The following is a 19146-nucleotide window of genomic DNA, read 5'->3' on the forward strand; positions in this document are numbered from 1 at the left end:
AAAAAAAAAAAAAAAAAAACAGAAATCATGCATTGCAGGCAACAGGGTTTAAGCTACTCCTCTGGTTTCGATCGTTTTTGAAGTATTACACAGTTCCTCAGTAGCATCAACAATCTTCTTAAAGCTCTTAAACGCAGGATTAACAGCTCTGTAGTGAGCACTCCATTTTGTTTCTGAAAGTTGCTTAACTGTAACTTCAACATTTGTTAGAAGGACTATTCATCTGTACATAGAAGCTGAAAAAACATGTAGGAACTTTTTAAGGTCCCTAGAAAAGCCACCATAATGGAACTGTTGCAAAAGAGTGTATGGTTTTTAAAGGATACAAACAGTGCTTAGGATTGAGTTCACAAATCCTTGCTTGAATTCCTGAATGTACTCCAGTTATTATAGAAGCAATGTTGTATCTTTGTCCTCAGCACATCCAGACAATTCTGTTCAGTAACATTTAAAATATCTTCCGTTATGTCAACGAATTTCTTCCCAGTTAGCTGGGGGGGGGAAATAAAAATGACTCCTTTGTATTAACTTTTTTGTTTTATATGTGAACATAATGAATGATGACACAAGATATTGATCGTTTCAGTGTGAAGTAATCGATGCACATTGTAAACACATGGAATGTATATCAGCTTAATTTGCAGTTTTAGACCTAGCAATGTGACCGAAAACTCAGAAACTGAATTTCCCAAGTTTGTATACAGTTTAGTTAAAAATTACAGTGAGCTTTCTGCAAACATAATCCTTACAGAAATTCTATGCCTAAGATTTCTAAAAGCCATCAATGTTCCAACAGAAGAATCTCTTAGTTGGACTTACTTAAAATTATTTGGAGTTTGTGACTGAATAAGAATTTGTCGACTCTGTTTATTTGATCTGTATACGAGATGTTAGGCATACTGTCAATGATGATACTAAAATACTTTTCATTTTTAATATCTGTTAAAATCTTTTCCTTAACAATTCTAATCAGAAATGAGATAACTTATTTTGTGTGGTGGTAGACAAATAGCTTATTAATATCTTACCTGATGATAATGGAGTTGACTGTTTTAGCTTGATTAAGTGCCTTTTTAGTACATGATCATATTTTGATGGAAGTTCAGTTAGTTATAGAAAATTTCTTCTGTTTTCTATCAAAATACTTTCTCTGTGGCCATGGAATGGAAGATTTTGTTTAGCGAAAAACAATGCAACATCTAGAAGTCTATTTAAAAGATCTCTCTATTTCCTTTTTTCTGTTCCAGCAATTATCTGTCTAACTGGATAAATTGTTGTATTAGCAATTAGACTAGGTCTTAATTTCCCATTTTTCAAAACAAGCTTCATATTCTGGGGTTTCATGGTTGTGAACTAAACTAGGTTTCCACCAAGCTTGAAAGCCAGTATTTAGCAGTATCGCTCAAACTTGCATCTGTGCTAAAGAGCCTACAACAAAATCAATGCAAGTTTTGTTTTTTAATTGAGCATGCCATTCAGGTTCTTAAAATTATCTCGCTATTTTGGCTGATTGATTTGGAACCATTCATACACCAACAATTGGTTAGCACCCTTCTTTATCTTATCCCCTTCTCTCTTAACTGAAACAAATAACCCATCTTTTTCTAAATACTTCACTTTCAATTAAGTTAACTCTTAGATTATCTAAAAAAGGCCTGTCAGAGAACAAAATTTTACTACTAGTTTTCCCTTCATCTGCTCCTTTAACTCTACTCTCAGATTAAGATCAATGTTGCAACATCTTTTTCCACAGTTAATGTTGATGTCTAAGATTTAAAAAAAAAAAAAAAAAAAAAAATCCAGTTTCAAAAACAACCATTATATTTTGTTTTGCAAAAAAAATTTTAGTTCTTAAAAATTTACAAGTTAATTCATTAGGACTGTCTGTAGACACACAGTCCTAATGAATTAACTTGTAAATTTTTACAAGTCTGTAGACATACAGACATGCACACATACAGAAAGACATTTTATGAAAAAAAAAAAAAAATTAACTCAGGAAACCCCAAATGATTATTTCTATTTTCTCTAAAATGTCACTTTGTACAGTCACAATACTTTCTGTATATTATAGTATTTAGAGAAAAAGTAAAATAATAATGGATTTATTTTATTTTACAAACTCAAATCTATTTACCAAAACCAACAGCATAGAAGAAAAAAAGAAGAAGAATTCGATGAAAGGAATGAAGTGCCATATAATAACACAAAGACATCTTCATTGTCTCACAAATAAATATTCTTCAAAGCATAAATCTGATTAATTTTTAAATAATAAATTGCAACAGAACAAACTTTTGATCATAACGAAATATAGTTTATGTAGGAATGTTTTATGTGGTGGAATGGGAAGGTATTGTCCATTTGTTCATAGGACAATCCTAAAGTAAACAAAAACAAGTGTGTCTGCATCACTCCTAAGTAGACACGAGTAATATGATAGACTGAGATAGACATACTTGGTTACTTTATGGTCGGTTCTACGAGTGCCATGGATAATATCTCTCCATCTCTTTAACGTTTTTGCACTGACTCTATTATTATGATAGTAGGGTTAAAAATATCTTCTTGTTACGCAGAACGACACGAAATGAATGGTATTTGTGGCAGAGATGAGATGATAAGTCACCAGCATTGGCTTTTTATTTACTTGAGCACCGGAACAGTTCGAAAGAAACGAGACAAAACATCCACTCACTCCCCATTTAAGACACAATAATGTTAAATCATTACTAACATCTCATCGTTCATCTGCAATTTGTTGCAGTTAGCCCATGTTATTTTATGTAAAGGCCCTTGTTATATTATGTAACAAAAAGGTGCATTGATATAGAAAGGCAATTTTCTGTTACCCCAGCAGAGCTAATACCCAGTGCAGGCCACACCCATCTTCCTACGCCACCTTTGTGGCTTTATAGAGTTGGCTGCAGCAAAGCTTAGAACAAAATTGACCTTTTCAAGTCAAAGACAGTAACATAAAGAATTGATTTTAATTTGTTCATTCTTATGCAAAATTGTAAGTAATATGTCTTTAACATTCAGCTTCTGTGGTAAAATCTCTTCCTCCCATTCTTGGGAAAACTCTAGTGTCATAATTATAATTCAGACACCTGATTTTTACTTCCTCACTAGTTTTTTTTTTTTTTTTAATCCTATGTGCTTACTGTACTCAGCTTTGTATGATCACATTCTATTGGCATATGTGGTTAATTTTGCACAGACTGTAGCTTTCTGTGGCTTCATTCCAATCTCTTTCAAATATTCACATATAGGCATGTCTAATGCCGTAATTACCTTTCATAGTTGAAAGTGTAAACGTGAATTTCAATACTCCTCTGTGTCTTTATTTATGTGTTGGCCTAACAATGATTTTATCCCTAAATTACTCTTCAATGCTAGACTCGCAGTACAATACAAAGTTTGAGATTCAGACTCATTGGTACTTTGGCAATTTTGGATTTGGGATTTTCTGGATATTAGATCATGAGTTTAAATCTAGTAAGATGACAAGTAGAAATTACAAAACTAAAAATACGAAGTAGTGATTTATGAAATAACAAAGCACTTATGATCTTAAGGGAATTAAAATTTAAAAAAAAAAAAAAAAAACTCAGTGTTTATTTGTGATATTTAAGTTGTTTAGTTTGCTTCCGCTTGTGTGGAAATGGTTTCTCTTTAATTCTATAGGCATTATTTCTTTATAAGTTCGTAAGTTATTGCAAATCAAGAATTCCCACTAAATTGTGAATTGAACTTTTTTTTTTCCTCCAACAACACCTCTCTGTAACTTTTTTCACTGTTAGTAGCGGTATTTTCTGGATTTAAAGCTAGACTACAGATTTTGCCATCTGCTTGTTGATTGGGACATTATCATCACAATGAAAAATCTCTGTTATATCATCTTCATGTATTATCATGTCTTCACAAATTCTGTTAATTGGAAAATTTTGCTTTTTCTTTATGATATCTAAAAACTCTCAAATTTGTGGCTATGATTGTAAAGCTTTACTGTACCCTACTTGCAATGCATCATGAGGTTGGCATCTAATGACATGTTGTTCCACTAAATTTTGTAAATTATTATTCAAAGTTGGTAATGAGTTCATGACTTTTTGGTGAGAGTGTAGATATTCAGAAAGTCCTGCAAATTGTTTTAGGAAATGATAACATACATGTTACCCCCATCATCATTTAGCATTGATAGTTAAAATGAAATATCAGTTTTTAGAAAGCTGTGCTTTTGAAATAAAATGTAAAGTAAATATAAAAAAATAAAAAAATGACAATAAAAAAATTTTATTGTACTTAATATTTCTACTCATTGCAATTATTGATACTTTTTGTTAAATGGAGCATGAAATCCAGCTTAATAGTGGCAGCTCTAGCAGTGCATAAAGCTTCATGAGAAGAATAGTTATTTTATATACACTTACTTCCAAAAATTAAACACGGAGAGGAAAATGCTTATTTCCGGAAGTCAATCAGAATTGAAGAGGATGAAATTCGCTGCAGAGGTAGATGGAAGTATGCAAATATGTTAGGTAGCAGCCAATCGTGCTTTCATGTCAAAAAATATGCAAAAAAGGCAGTCTTATAAGATGCCAGCTTTATGAAGGGTTACAGAAGTTGATTGTAAGTGCTGATAGAAGGTGTTTAAAACTTTTGTACAATTTGTTTTCAAGACATAGGTGTTTCTATGACTTCCAGAAGACGAATGGAAGATTCTAAGCACTGCCATGCTATGGGGCACATTGAAGCAGGAGAGTCGATCAATCACAGATGTTGCTCTTTTCTTCGGCGTTCATCATTCTGTAATTACACGTATATGTAAACAATTTCGAACCACACAGACAGTTGTCCGAAGGCCCGTAGCCGGTCGCCCAAGGGTTACAACCCCCACGGAAGATCGATATATTGCTATTGTAGCCAAGCGGAATCGCAGAGCAACCTCCACTTGTGTGACATCTATGGTTACAGCGTCCATTCGTAAGGCGATATCTGCAGCTACTGTACGCCAAAGATTACCTATGAGTGGACTCAGTGCCGCCCTAACCACAGGGCTAAATGGGCTATAGCCCCAGGGCGCAAGCCTTTTGAGGCAGCAATTTTTTATTTGCGATATAGTAAAAATTTATTTTTCATTTTATTAGTTTTTACTTATTTTTAAATTAAAACATTTCTTAAAATATTAAACTGATTTTTATTTCTTCCAAATGTGCTGAAAAACGATAGATAGAGAAGGGCAACGCGAAATAGGAGTAACTCCCTACCGATTGTACTTTTGTTTCAGTCGCATTTGAACTGTCGGAGCTGTACTGAAGTTAATATAAGACCACCTACGTATACTCACCGCGTTGCCAGGGCATATTCATTTATCTAAACGTAAATTGTATTATTTTAACAATCCTGATAAAAGATAGGAACATAAAGGGGTCACTGATGCGTACCTTAATATAGATTGCACGACAAAAGTAAAATTGATATAATTTTATTAGTATTTGTCGACTGAATAAGGTGAATTAAAAATTGAAAATTAAGTGGAAATTATTAAATTATATTATTATCTTCCTAAGGTAAGTGCTTTTCCTTTTACATACACTAGTGGACCAAAAAAAAAAAATGCATAATCAAAAAAATGGCATTTAGCAAGATAATATTTATTAATTTTAAAAGGTTAAAAAATAAATTGGGTTTTTTTTCTCATTTTATATTTAAAAATATATTTACTTTAAGGTATAAAGAAATTAGGTAGTATATTGAACAGTTTATAAAAATCAAAGTGGACAAAAAAAATGCATATTGAAAAAAATTGCCTTTTCCCGCCAAAAAACATAAAAAAATTCTATGATTCAGTGCATCCATGTCAAAGCAATTATCAATTGAAGACAAGGCTCAAATTGTAGCTTTCCACGAGTCTGGAATGAGCCAAATGGAGTTAGCAAAAAAATACTCCGTAAATCAAACAACAATTTCCAGAATTGTTAAAAAATATATTATAAGAGGGTCTTCATCTCGAAAACCGGGATCTGGCCGAAAGTTGTCACTCTCATCAGGTGATTTAACTTTTTTGAAGCAAAATATCTCAAAAGATCCTAAATTAGGATCAAATAAATTGAAAAATATATTAAATGACAGAAAAAGAAAATGTGTTTCATCTAGAACAATTTGTCGTGATTGTGTTCTATAGGTTTGCCTGGCAGAGTTGCCTGTTCTAAACCATATTTAAGTCCTGAAAATGTTTTAAGCAGATATGAGCATGCTAAGAAATGGGTTTATTACACTCAAGAGCATTGGAATAGCATAATCTGGTCAGATGAGACCAAGATAAACTTGTTTGGATCAGATGGACGAAGATATGTGCGTCGTAAGGTAGGGGAAAGATATAATTTGAAAAATTTAAAGCCTACTGTTAAACATGGCGGAGGGCATATTATGGTTTGGGGTTGTTTTAGCTCTAATGGCACTGGAATGTTAACGATCTTTGAGGGAAATATGGATTCCCTTAAATATACTAGGATAATCGACTCTTGTCTTGCATTGTCAGCTTCAAAAATGGGTCTTAATGGATATGAATTCCAACAAGATAACGATCCAAAGCATTGTTCATGCATTCAAGAGAATATTTCAGAGATAAGAAGATTATTGTGCTAAGCTGGCCATCCCAATCACCAGATATGAATCCAATAGAACATCTCTGGACTCACCTGAAAACAAGAATAAGGGAAAGACAGCCAAAAAACATTGATGAGTTAAAAAGGATAACGCATGAAGAATGGGACAGGATTGATCCGGATTTCTGCAAAAAGTTGGTCGAAAGTATGCCAGATCGAGCTGAAACACTTTATAAAGCAAAGGGCGGGCATACAAGGTATTAATTAAACAATATGCATTTTTTTGTCCACTTTGATTTTTATAAACCGTTCAATATACTACCTAATTTTTTTATACCTTAAAGTAAATATATTTTAAAATATAAAATGAGAAAAAAAACCAATTTATTTTTTAACCTTTTAAAATTAATAAATATTATCTTGCTAAATGCCATTTTTTTGATTATGCATTTTTTTTTTTTTTTTGTCCACTAGTGTATATGTTAGCTAAAAATTAATTAATAATGATATATACATATTTAACAATTTTATAACAATTTTTTATTCCATTATGTAGGAAGACTAACCATGGAACATAAACGAAAAAAATTATCTGGTTCCGCCAACCGTAAATTAAAAGAAGAGAAAGAGGCGAGGCAAAAAGCTCTCTTGGAAAAAATGCCTACATTAACAAATTTCTTTAAAAAAGGCAAAACACTTTCTATGGATATTACAGAGGATGAGCAACACAAAGAGGAAAAAGAAAAAAATCAACAACAGTATGACAATAATGCCCAGCAATCAAATGTGAAAGAAAAAAAAGAGGACCAGAAACAACAAAACATGGAACAGCCACAGCCAGAAGATGAAGAAAGAGAATATTTAGATGAAGATGAACTTAGTAATATGTTGATTGTTAATTATACTGATCCAGCATTATGGGGAAGATTGAGCGAAGATAAAATTATAGATATAATGAAGAACATATCTAACGTAGAGGTAGATATTCAAGAACTAGACTTTTCTGCATCTAAAGTGGTCTACAAATCACAGAGCAGGTATGCTACAAAAATGATATAGACGTTTACAAAACGGAAAACAACAAAAAAGAAACTGGCTTTTATACTCAAATACTTCAGGAAAAGTATATTGCATCCCTTGCAAACTGTTTGGTAGTGCCAATAATCCATTTAGTGCAGGTTTTAACGATTGGAAACACAGTGAAAAAATTTCGGACCATGAAAATTCAGCCCTTCATAAAGAAAACACCCGTATAATTGTGAACAGATCTACAGAAAAATGGGAATATTTCAAAAATTATTCTATTATATCAATGGAAAAAAATACGAATTACTGGGAAAATATTTTAGAACGTATCATCGAAGTCATAAAATTTTTAAGTTCAAGGGGTTTGGCTTTTAGGGGAGAAAATCAAACTATTGGTGATAAACATAATGGGAATTATTTAGGGTGCTTAGAACTTTTAGCAAAATTTGACCCTATTTTGCAACAACATATATTTAATTTTGCAACTAAATGTACTGGGAATATTTCTTATTTATCTGCAAATATTTGTGATGAGTTTCTAAACATATTGGGCAGAAATGTTAGATGTTTTATTATCACGGAACTAAAAGAGGCAAAATATTACTCTATTATAGTAGATTCGACGCCAGATATTTCCCATATGGATCAATTAACCATTGTCGTAAGATATGTCAATAAAAATGGAACACCCGTTGAAAGGTTTTTAAAATTTTTGGAGAATACTGGCCATAAGAGCTCAGAAATGCAAGACTGTATTTTAAAGCTATTATCTGATTTAGATATTAGTTTGGAAGATTGTAGAGGACAATCTTATGATAATGCCTCTAATATGTCGGGTATATATAACAGCCTCCGAGCACGCATTAAATCTAGAAATAATCTTGCCATTTACGTGCCCTGTGCGGCACATTCTTTAAATTTAATTGGACAATTGGCAGCTGAATGCTGCATACAAGCAACTAAATTGTTTTTGTTTCTACAAAACTTATACAATTTCTTTGCCGCATCAACATCAAGATGGAAAATTTTAAAAAATACGCTAACAGCAAAAAATAAAGTTCCCAAAAAATTAAGCGACGCTCGTTGGTCAGCAAGAGCTGATTCAGTGAAAGTAGTGGTTTCGGGCTATGAAAATTTTAAAAATGCTTTAACTAAACTTTACGAAGATAATTTTCAAAAGCCTGCAACAAAAGTTGAAGCCCAGGGGTTGTTAAATGAGTTCAACTCATTGGAAACTGCTATTATGATAGCATTTTGGAGTGAAATATTGGAAACCATCGATAAAACTAATACATCGCTTCAAAAAGTTGATATTACAATTGAATGCATTGTTTCATTATATGCTTCTTTAGAAAAATTTGTACAATCGAAACAAAATATAGATTCGTTTAACCTTTACAAATCAGAAGGTATAAAATTATCTGGCTGTTATGAATACAAACGGTTACGGAAAAGAAAAAGACAGTTCGACGAAAATACGTCGGAAGAAGTGCAACTTGATGCAAATGACGAATTCCGCATAAAAACATATTATGCTATTATTGATAAAATTCTAGCAGAAGTACAAAAGAGAAAATGTGCATATGTTGACATTTATTCAACATTTGGGTTTCTAGTTAATTTAAAAAATATAAATGAAGACATAATTAGAAATAATGCTGCAAAGTTGTGCGAAATATGTCAGAATGATTTAGAAAACAACTTTATTGAAGAATGCCTACATTTTAAATATGTGAATTTATTGGAAAATACCGAAAATATATCTATCGCAGAACTAAGTTTAAAGACAATAATCGAGTTAAAAATTGAATCTACATTTCCAAACATAACCACAGCACTGCGCATATTTTTAAGTATCGCCACAACAAACTGCAGTGGCGAAAGATCATTTTCAGCAATCAAAAGAATAAAAAATTACTTACGATCTTCTTTGGGACAGAGTAAACTCAATGATTTAAGTATTTTGTCTATTGAAAGAGATTTATTTGAAAATTTAAATACTAGTGATATTATTGATCAGTTTGCCAAAGAAAAAGCCAGGAAAGTAAATATATAAGTTACATTTGTTTAGATTAAGGTGTGTTTTTGTTCTTAAATGGTTTTTTATTTAATTAAATTTTATTTTTGTTTATGTTATGCACTGATGGAGAATCATATAATAGTTCTGATCAAGTTCTAAGGATTAGACTAAAAACTGATCGGAACTGTCATTATTGAGATAATCCCCTCAAATCTGGGTAAACATATATACCCATCTTTTAAATAAGTGACTTTAAAGAAAAGTTACAATAAAGATAACAGTTTATTATAAAAGTAATAAATAGTTTTTTTCTAGTTCTGACACTTTTGTTTTGTATAACTTTTCCGACTCCCATTTGCCATTCTGTGTATTTTCTTAGGAAGAAGGGCGCATTATTTTTAGTAGCCCATGGGCGCCGAATTCCTTAAGACGGCCCTGAGTGGACTGTACCTTGAATTTGTGTTCCAATCAAGAAGGGCATGATTACAGTGGTGCTGGGAACATGTCAATTGGAATGTGTCTGACTGGGACAATGTCATGTTTACTGATGAGTCAAAATTTGCTTTGGAGCCAGATGACAAGCATATAAGGATGTGGCATGAACAACGAGCACGCAATCAGTCCCAAAACATCACCGAATATCACGCATGCCGAGGCGCAAGCATTATGGTGGGCAGGGATTTCATTAGGATACTGCACTGACCTGCACATCTTTAAATGGTGTTCTTTGACGGCTTTCCGGTATTGAGATGAAGTCCTAGAACCCATTGTGAGATTGTACGCTGCAGCAGTTGAACCTACTTTTGTTTCAATGAATGATAACGCACGTCCCCATAGAGCTGACATCGTCGATGATTACCAGGAGGGCACATTGAAGGGGTTGCACGTATGGTGTGGCCAGCATATTCGCCTGACCTTATTCCTATTGAAAATCTTTGGGATGCTCCGGCCGTGCTGTATCTTCACGTTTCCCACCTCCAGCCACTCTTATTGAGCTGGAAACTGCTCTAAAAGAAGAATGGCGATTGCTTAATTCTGGGGTGGTTGACCACCTAATTGAAAGCATAGTCACAAGGTGTAAACTTTGTATACAGATGAGGGGGAGGATCACATACACTATTAATGTCCCTTTTCATTTTATGCTGTTTATTTTCACTTTATACAAATTTTGAAATTTTGTTTAAGTTTCCAGTATGTTATTATCTGATAACTTACAAAAATTTAATATTGTTTTCATTTCTGTATATAATTATTGATTTTGTTTTATGTCTAAATATATATGTTACCCTCCTGCCAAATTTTGTATAAATAAAAGCAGTTTTTTTTTTTTTTTTTTTTTTTTTTTACATCTTTGTGCTTAATTTTTGGAAGTGAGTGTATAATGAATATCATATATATATAATGTTTAATATTTGCAGTGCCAAAGCTGTGCATGATACCAAATTTGTGCATTTCCTCTTTTATTATTATTATTATTATTATAGATCACTGTACACATAAGAGAAACAAAACAGTTGTTTTAATTATTTATTTTACCTTATGTAGTTTGGATGTATGGCATTCATGTTCTTAATGGTTTGTTTATTTCATTGTAGACAAGTAAAGCCTTACCCTGTGAAAAACTTATCCCAAATAGTTCGGATGGTTTCATAGAAGTATTTATATCAGCAGTGGAAAATCCAAGTAAATTTTGGGTTCAACTCAGTGGATCAAAATCTATACAGTTGGACAAGCTTGCCACTGAAATGACAGAATTTTATAGCGATGAAAAAAGTAAGGTCAAATGGCAGTTAAATACTATCAGAGCAGGGGATATAGTTGCTGCATTTTTTGCAGGAGATAATAGTTGGTATCGAGCGCAGGTTGTTGAAGTTTCAAATGGAGAAAAGGATAACGAGAAACAGATACATGTTTTTTATCTTGACTTTGGTGATAGTGCTGTTTTGAAACCCAATCTGATTGCTGTGCTAAAGCCAGACTTTTTATCTATACCTTTCCAAGCAATAGAGTGTTGCCTTGCTGATGTGGAGCCAATAAAGGATGAATGGTCATTAGAAGCCTCAGAAGAATTTGAAAAGCTTGTCTATTTGGCTCAGTGGAAGGTGATAATGGCCAAACCAATTAATAAAGTAAAAGAAAATGGCTTCACTTCTTCACGGGATTCTATTGAATGGGTTGAACTTATAGATACTAATGGTGATAAAAACATAAATGTAGCTGAAGAACTTGTTTTGAAAGGCTACGCAAAATTTATTTAATTGCATATGAAGACTATTAATAATACTGCTAAAATATATTTTAGTTGTCATAGAGGACAGTTGAAGAGTTTGTATTTTTTAGTATGTTGAAATTTATTTTTAGTAGACTTTAAGAATTTAGCATTCACATTTTCCTGATATAAAGTGCCATCCAAAAAATTTTTTAACTAATTTAATGTACATTGCAGTCTGTATTTTGCTTTTCTTAAATTGTAAAATTTCTATTCTGTTTTAGAATTTTCTCTCCTTAAAGCAATGATATATAGCTACAAAATATATTTTGACCATGTGTGCTTAAGATTAAAAAAAGTCCATGATGATTTTGCTTGTTACATGTTATTTCATGAAATGGAAATATTTAAGTAGAAGTTAGAAATTTTGTTTGAAATGTATTGTTAAATTGACTCAGACAAGAAAAAGAGTTTCTCATCAGAAAAATTGATGTAAAAATAGCTTTTTGAACAGAATTTTAATTCAGCTGATAGAAAATTCAGTTATTTCCGAACTTTAGTGCTATGTATTGCATTCGACTGAAACATAGTCTTGTAGATAAAATCGGTTAAATAACTTCTAATATATATATATATATATATACCGTAATTTCCGAAAGAAACGCCATGGCATTTACGTGTTTAAAACTTAAATTTTCAGCGGGTGCGGCGTTTAGGTGCGCTAAAAATAAAATATTTCCTATCATGGTCATTGTACATAGTTTGGATGGCCTTGTCATTGTGCATACACTGGTGCTGTTCCCACACAAAAGACCACTCAGTTGCTTTTTGCGAACGCTATTTTGTTTACATTCTTTCCCTTGAACGGACCTACATGCCTTATTCACCTTAAACGAGATCTCAGAACAATAACATTCTTCCCCCTTTCAAATCAACATTCTCATCAGTTCGAATAGCCTCTCTCCTCTGCCATTCGATGAATCTTCCAGGACCCATCCTCTCCCTGCCTTTTCTGCAATTTTTTTCAAAGGCGGACACGACTCCACCTGTCTTGCAATAACGAACTCTGACGTATTTCCCCTTCAGCATGAATGGATTTATCTTGGAATTCTGCCAGATACAGATCCCATCAGTTTAGGTACAAGTACTTGTTGGTTAGTTTTTAAGACTAGCATCTACATCCCAAAACGGCAGCCTACGAGAGAGGCGATTCTATTATTTTCATCGGGGAGTAGGGGAGTTAGAATGGTTTTCTGAGGAATGCAACGGCAGTGGACTAGATGTTTGCTTACATTTGGAAGTTCAAAAAATCGCTAAGGTGGATTGCCTAAGATCCCAATCAGATTATGTTTCGGCTACGCGGGACTTGACGTCGAAAGGGACAATTCTTAGAACCCGCACAATTCCAGGAAACACAAGTAGCTAGGTTACCGTTCTCACTTACTACAAAGACTTGAACACCAAATAGTAATCGATTATTGCTCAAATTGGGATCACGTGATCCTTCAGAAGCAGAACTTTCGTCTGATCGGTTGTCTCTACCCGGGACCCGAGACATTTTCGGTCAGGTTTGAAAGAATCCCTCGTAGCCGCAACATAGTTTCTGTAGCTAGGCGGGACTTCGCTTCAGGCATGGCTCTTTTTTCTAGGAATCCTCCCGGTTAAATCAGTGCCTCCAGAATCTCGTTTCTCAGAAAAGTCCCGTCTAGCCGGGACTGTAGCCAAGTGTGATAAGGGTTTTAGTTTCTACGGTTACTTACAGGGAAATATTAGGCAGTTTTTTCGGTTTGCTGATAGAGGGCAAATAAACAATTTACCTTTATAATCCGCGTTTATCTATTTAAACTTCAGATGATTTAAGATGAAGAGAATATATTTAACACAACAGAACGCAAGCTTAAGACTTGTAAATCTTTTAAAAAAACAATACATCAATAATTAAAAATATTATTTATAGTTCATTATTAAAAACTTAACTGGTATGTCATATATCAGGACTTAGGTTGAGTTTCTGCATCTATACGGCCCACGACGATGTCACGCGCAATTTAATCTATTGCGGCGTTTCTGTGTAATTTTAATTTTTTTCCCGCCAATTTTCTCGAGTGCGGCGTTTACGCTGATGCGGCTTTTCTTCCGGAAATCACGGATATATATATATTATTTGTATAATTTGGAGAATTATCAACATCAAATCAGTAATATCAATCACTCTTTTCATATTAGTATTTAGAATCATGAATGAATGTAAAAAATATATATATGTGTGTGTATATTATTACTCCTGAGGTTATTTTTATGTTATTAAAATGTCTAACATAAATAGTTATTACAGTACTTTTTATATTTATGTATTTGTTGTCAAACTCAGAGAAGAATTTGTTTACCAAAAATGTGAAAAAAATTAATTTTTATACGATTTCTATTTAATTCAGTAAGTAGCTATTATTAGTTCTCTTTTTATTTATAGAAATTTCTTAATATGTGATGTTAATTCTGTTATGTGGTGAAATTCCATTCAATCTGTGCCAAGTTAGAGTGTATTTATGCCAGTTATCACCAGTTTTTGCTCATCTTCATAAATTACTCTAGTTTGGCAAAAATTGCATGCTGACTTATCATAACCCTAATGTAATTTGATAACGTTGTGTAAGCAAAGGAGTGAACACATTGCATATCAAAAGATTATATTTATATCTATATTATTTATTTTAATATGCTGCTCAATGTTTTTATCTAAACCAGTTTTCCCAAACTATGAAGAACTGCCCCCCCCCCCAAAAAAAAACACTTTTCTGTGCATATTTCCATAAAATCCTTATCTAGTGTTTTTATAAATAAAAATTGGTATTCAGATCCTGTCAAAAGAATATATTCATTTCCCTAACAGTAATTTTATTTTAAACTATTGCACTAAATTCTAATAATAAAATTTTAAAATCAGTTTGCCCTTTGTTTGCAGTAAGCTCATGCATGCCGTTTGTTATGCATTGATGCATATTTAATATGGAGTACACACTGCAGAAACTGCATTTTTTAGCTCCACTAGACTCCTTTTTTTATTGGCATTTATATGAAACACTAATAATTTTCAAAAATTTTTCATAGATTTGATGCTGCTTGAACTATTACTTCTTAGCAGCAGCATCTTCAGTTGGAATCTATCGAATATACTTCAGAAATGCAGCAAGACAATTCTGAAGAATTTCTGTATATTAGCTCATGGAGTGTTGAATTCAGCATCAAAGATGCCAGGAAAGGAAAAGCTTCCCTAACCATTCAGGTTCTGTCACCAAAATTTTATTTTGGCAAGAAAAATGACTTTATCCTCAGACTGAATCAGTTAAAATTATCTAGCTCATCAGGTTGAATTTTAAGTTGAAGATAATTGGAATATCATGTGATGTTAATTCTGTTGTGTGGTGAAATTCCATTCAATCTGTGTCAAGTTCGAGTGTATTTATGCCAACCATCACCAGTTTTTACTCATCATCATAAATTACTCTAGTTTGGCAAACATTGCATGCTGACTTATCATAACCGTAATGTAATTTGAGAACATTGTGTTAGTAAGCAAAGGAGTGAATATATTGCATATTGAAAGATTATATTTATATGTATTTTAGTTATTTTAATATGCTGTTGAATGTTTTTATCTAAACCAGTTTTTCCAAATAATGCAGAATCGCAATAAAAAAATAATAAATTTAAAAAAAAAAAAAAAAAAAAACTTTTCTCTGTAGATTTTTACAAAATCATTATCCAGTGTTTTTATACATAAAAATTGGTATTCAGATCCTAGCAAAAGAATATATTCATTCACACTAACAGTAATTTTGTTTTAAAGTATTCCACTAAATTCTAATATTAAAATTGAAAAGTCAGTTTGTCTTCCCCCCCCCAAGTAAGGTGATGAATGTTGTTTGTTATGCATATTTAATTTGAAGTACATACTGCAGAAACTGCATTCTTTAGCTCCACTAGACTCCTTCTGTTTGTTATTGGTATTTACATGAAACACCAATATTTTCAGTCATTCCATAGATCTTATGCTGCTTGAACTATTAGCAGCAGCATCTTCACAATTATAATATCAAAAATAATTCAGAAATGAAGCCAAAGAATTCTGAAGGATTTCAGTATATCCACACTGTATATTCATGAAGTTTTCAGTTCAGCATCAAAGATGTCAGAAAAGGAAGAGCTTCCCTGACCATTCAGGTCCTGTCACCAAAGTTTCATTTTGGCAAGAAAAATGACTTTATCCTCAGATTGAATCAGTTGAAGTCATGCAGCTCATCAGGATGAAATTTCTTTTAAGTTGCTGAAGATAATTGGAATAAAACAAACATATATTGTTGGCATAAAATATACATTTATTTCATGCATAAAAAAGTATGTTATTCATTACAAATGTGCAAATAAAGTATATTTAGAATACAGTTCTATCTCAATCCATTTGTGATCCATGTTATCATGAGTAAATGCAAGACAATGAAATTTGTCATTACAAATTCAGTGCCTACTTCAATTTAGCATTTTGAAGGTATTGGAAACTCAGGAATAGTATATTTTGAAATGTTCTGTGAATATTTTCACTTTGTTCATTGACTTGGTCAAACTAGACAATATGAAAGCGTAACAGTCATTCCAGACCTCTTCTTTTCAAATGATTTTCGGATTATACAAATAATTATCAATTAGACCCTGAGATCAACAGAATGTCCATGTAATTTGCCTTGCACTGATTCCTGAATCATGCATAGTTTAAGCTTATTGTTTTTCATTTACCAAAAATGTTCTTTCCATTTTCTGTTTCCACAGAAATCAAAACCCTAGAGACAGAGAGCTTCTTGCACTTATGTCTGCTGTTAGTTTTTCACCAGCTCTTATGTAAAAGTGATAGTCCAGCTTTTGTGCTCTAGCTAGCCATTGCTTTAAACTTACATGCCAGTAAAATAACTGAGCCAACTTATTCTAGTGAATGTGTAGTCTTAAACTATGTTATCAGCATTTGAATTGAATTGCATGTTATTGCTTAATTTAAATCATCATGAGTGGTGGTTTATCTGTAGCATGAGTTATGTCTTATGTTCAGTTCAAATTAAAATAAAAAGTTATTTTAAACATTCCTTAGTACTTTGTGAGTTTTGAAGATGTAGCAATAATTCTCTGTCTTGTACAATAGGGTCTATAGGACTTAATTTTAGTATCCAGATCAATAGCAACCCTATAAGTGGCAAAATCAGTAACTGGATGTATTCATTTAATGCAGTTTGAAACATTTTCGACTGTAAAATTATTAGGGAACTAAACCTGAAATTAAAAATATGGTTTATGATTTTATTAATTAATATTAAATCATGCAAATATTGTTACTTAACACAAAAAAATTGATAGCGACCTGAGGGCTTAAAATTAGAAATAACATAATCTTTTGATAAACAGGGTATGAAACAGAAGGAAAGGAAAAGAGTTCAGGAAATGTAACTTCACTTCATTCAATAGTATTTTTTATTGTTCAAAATAGCTGGTGTTGGCAAAAGGAAAATAAATGCCACATGAAAAAATACATTTAAGTGTGATTGCTAATTTACTGCTTGTATTTATATGGAGGTTTGATATCTCCAAAATAAATCAGAGGATCATGCTTATGAAAAATTTTACACTACTGTTATAAATAATAGACTAGCATGAATGTAAAAATGTATATTAATGTGAGAATTTTCATTCCTATGGTCTTTATAATGGAATTCATCGTCCACATGTCATTTATTTCTCTGATTGTTTTTTGATTATGACGTATTAAAAAATAAAATGCTTTTTACATAAAAAATGTGTATCTTTTGTAAGTTTATTTTGCTCCTCTAACAAAATGTTAAATACCTTGAATCCTTGATTGTAAATTTAATTTGTTTTAAAAAAATTTATGTTTTGTTCCAGAGAAATTTTAATATTGTTGCAGTGAGGTTAATTTGAAAGTTATTGAAAGAATAATTACAACTTACTCACTAGCATAATAATCAGCATAAAGATGAAAGCTAGTCTTTAAGATGTAGTTAGTGATGATTTTATTTTCAGTTATGAGAAGGATACAGATTTCAAGGTATTTCCTGTATGTAATATGAATATGAGTCAGTTTTCATTAGAAAATTGTCCAAGAAGGCAGGTGTCCTTTTTCTTAATTTATTATTAAATAACAATAAAAAATTTCTTTTGAAATACATCTTTGCTTCTCAGTGATCATAACAGTATAATTATAATAATACTTTTTCATTTAATATTTGCAAGGTGATGACTTGAGAGAAAATAATTTCAAAATGATAACAATAACCATGAGCAGTGCAGGGTTTATGTATAAACTACACAAGCTATAGCTTAGCCAAAAAATTAAAGTGTAGTATAACAGACTCACATCTCAAATATCGTAGGGCCTTATCAAGTCTAGGCTCTGGCCATGAGAACTGACTATTGTTATCATTTTGAAATTTCTGATGTTTTTTTTTTTTTTTTTTTTTTTTTTTCTCGCTTGCGTCTGAAGTCTTTCAAAAGTATTTTGCATAATTTTTGTTTACTGTTGCATATACTATCTTGGTGTATTAATATAAATACTCAAGGTAGTTATATTAATAATTTACTGAAGTGATTATTGCATATTTTACTCTTCTTTGTGTTGACAGTGTCTGTTCTTTAGCAACTGTGCAGCAATTTTTTGATAACTGAATGTTTCTGTATGGAAACTGATAATATATGTTTTGACTTTTCATATTTTTATATGTATTGCAGGTAGCAGTGGCACAGGACACTTTTTGTTTTTTTAAATATTTGCTTATACTAAACACTTTATAACTACAAATCCCATTTTGTGCAAGGAAAATTAATGATATATCAGGTTTTCCCCTTTATGTATTACTGCAGATAGCAATGGCACTGTACACCAACCTTTTTTTTAATATATTTTCCTATTAGAATACTTTCTAAATGCAAATCCAATTTTAAAGCGTCCTCAGCTGTAATTTTAAAGAAACCTCTTTCTCTGAATCCAAGAACTAAACATCTAAGTTTTCATATTGTGAAACTATGGTCACTGGTTGAAGGAGTTATTTCCATACCAGTGACATTGGCATGCTCCCCAAGAGGAAGTATGTCGACATTGTTCTCCCCAAAATGATCCAACCCTTCCTTTTCTGTTGTAGGGATTGGATGAGCATAAACTGAGACAAAGGAATGCACTATCCCTTCCGTCTAAATTCACTTCCTTCAAAAAAGAGATAAGTCAT

General features: G+C 32.1%; 1 protein-coding gene across 1 annotated transcript in view; it reads left to right on the forward strand.

The window, feature by feature from the left end:
* The window catches only part of LOC118199067 (tudor and KH domain-containing protein homolog), a 74253-nt gene extending 56551 nt beyond the window's left edge, over nt 1-17702 (forward strand). Inside the window, exon 4 of the mRNA XM_035370859.2 lies at nt 11253-17702. Within this exon, the coding sequence (XP_035226750.1) occupies nt 11253-11915 (663 nt within the window). The 3' untranslated portion in view covers nt 11916-17702. The remainder of the gene's footprint in view (nt 1-11252) is intronic.
* Nucleotides 17703-19146: the final 1444 nt, after the last annotated feature.

This window comes from Stegodyphus dumicola, chromosome 7, assembly GCF_044657685.1.
Source record: "Stegodyphus dumicola isolate Sdum_Otavi_A_Nest chromosome 7, ASM4465768v1".
NCBI lineage: Eukaryota > Metazoa > Arthropoda > Arachnida > Araneae > Eresidae > Stegodyphus > Stegodyphus dumicola.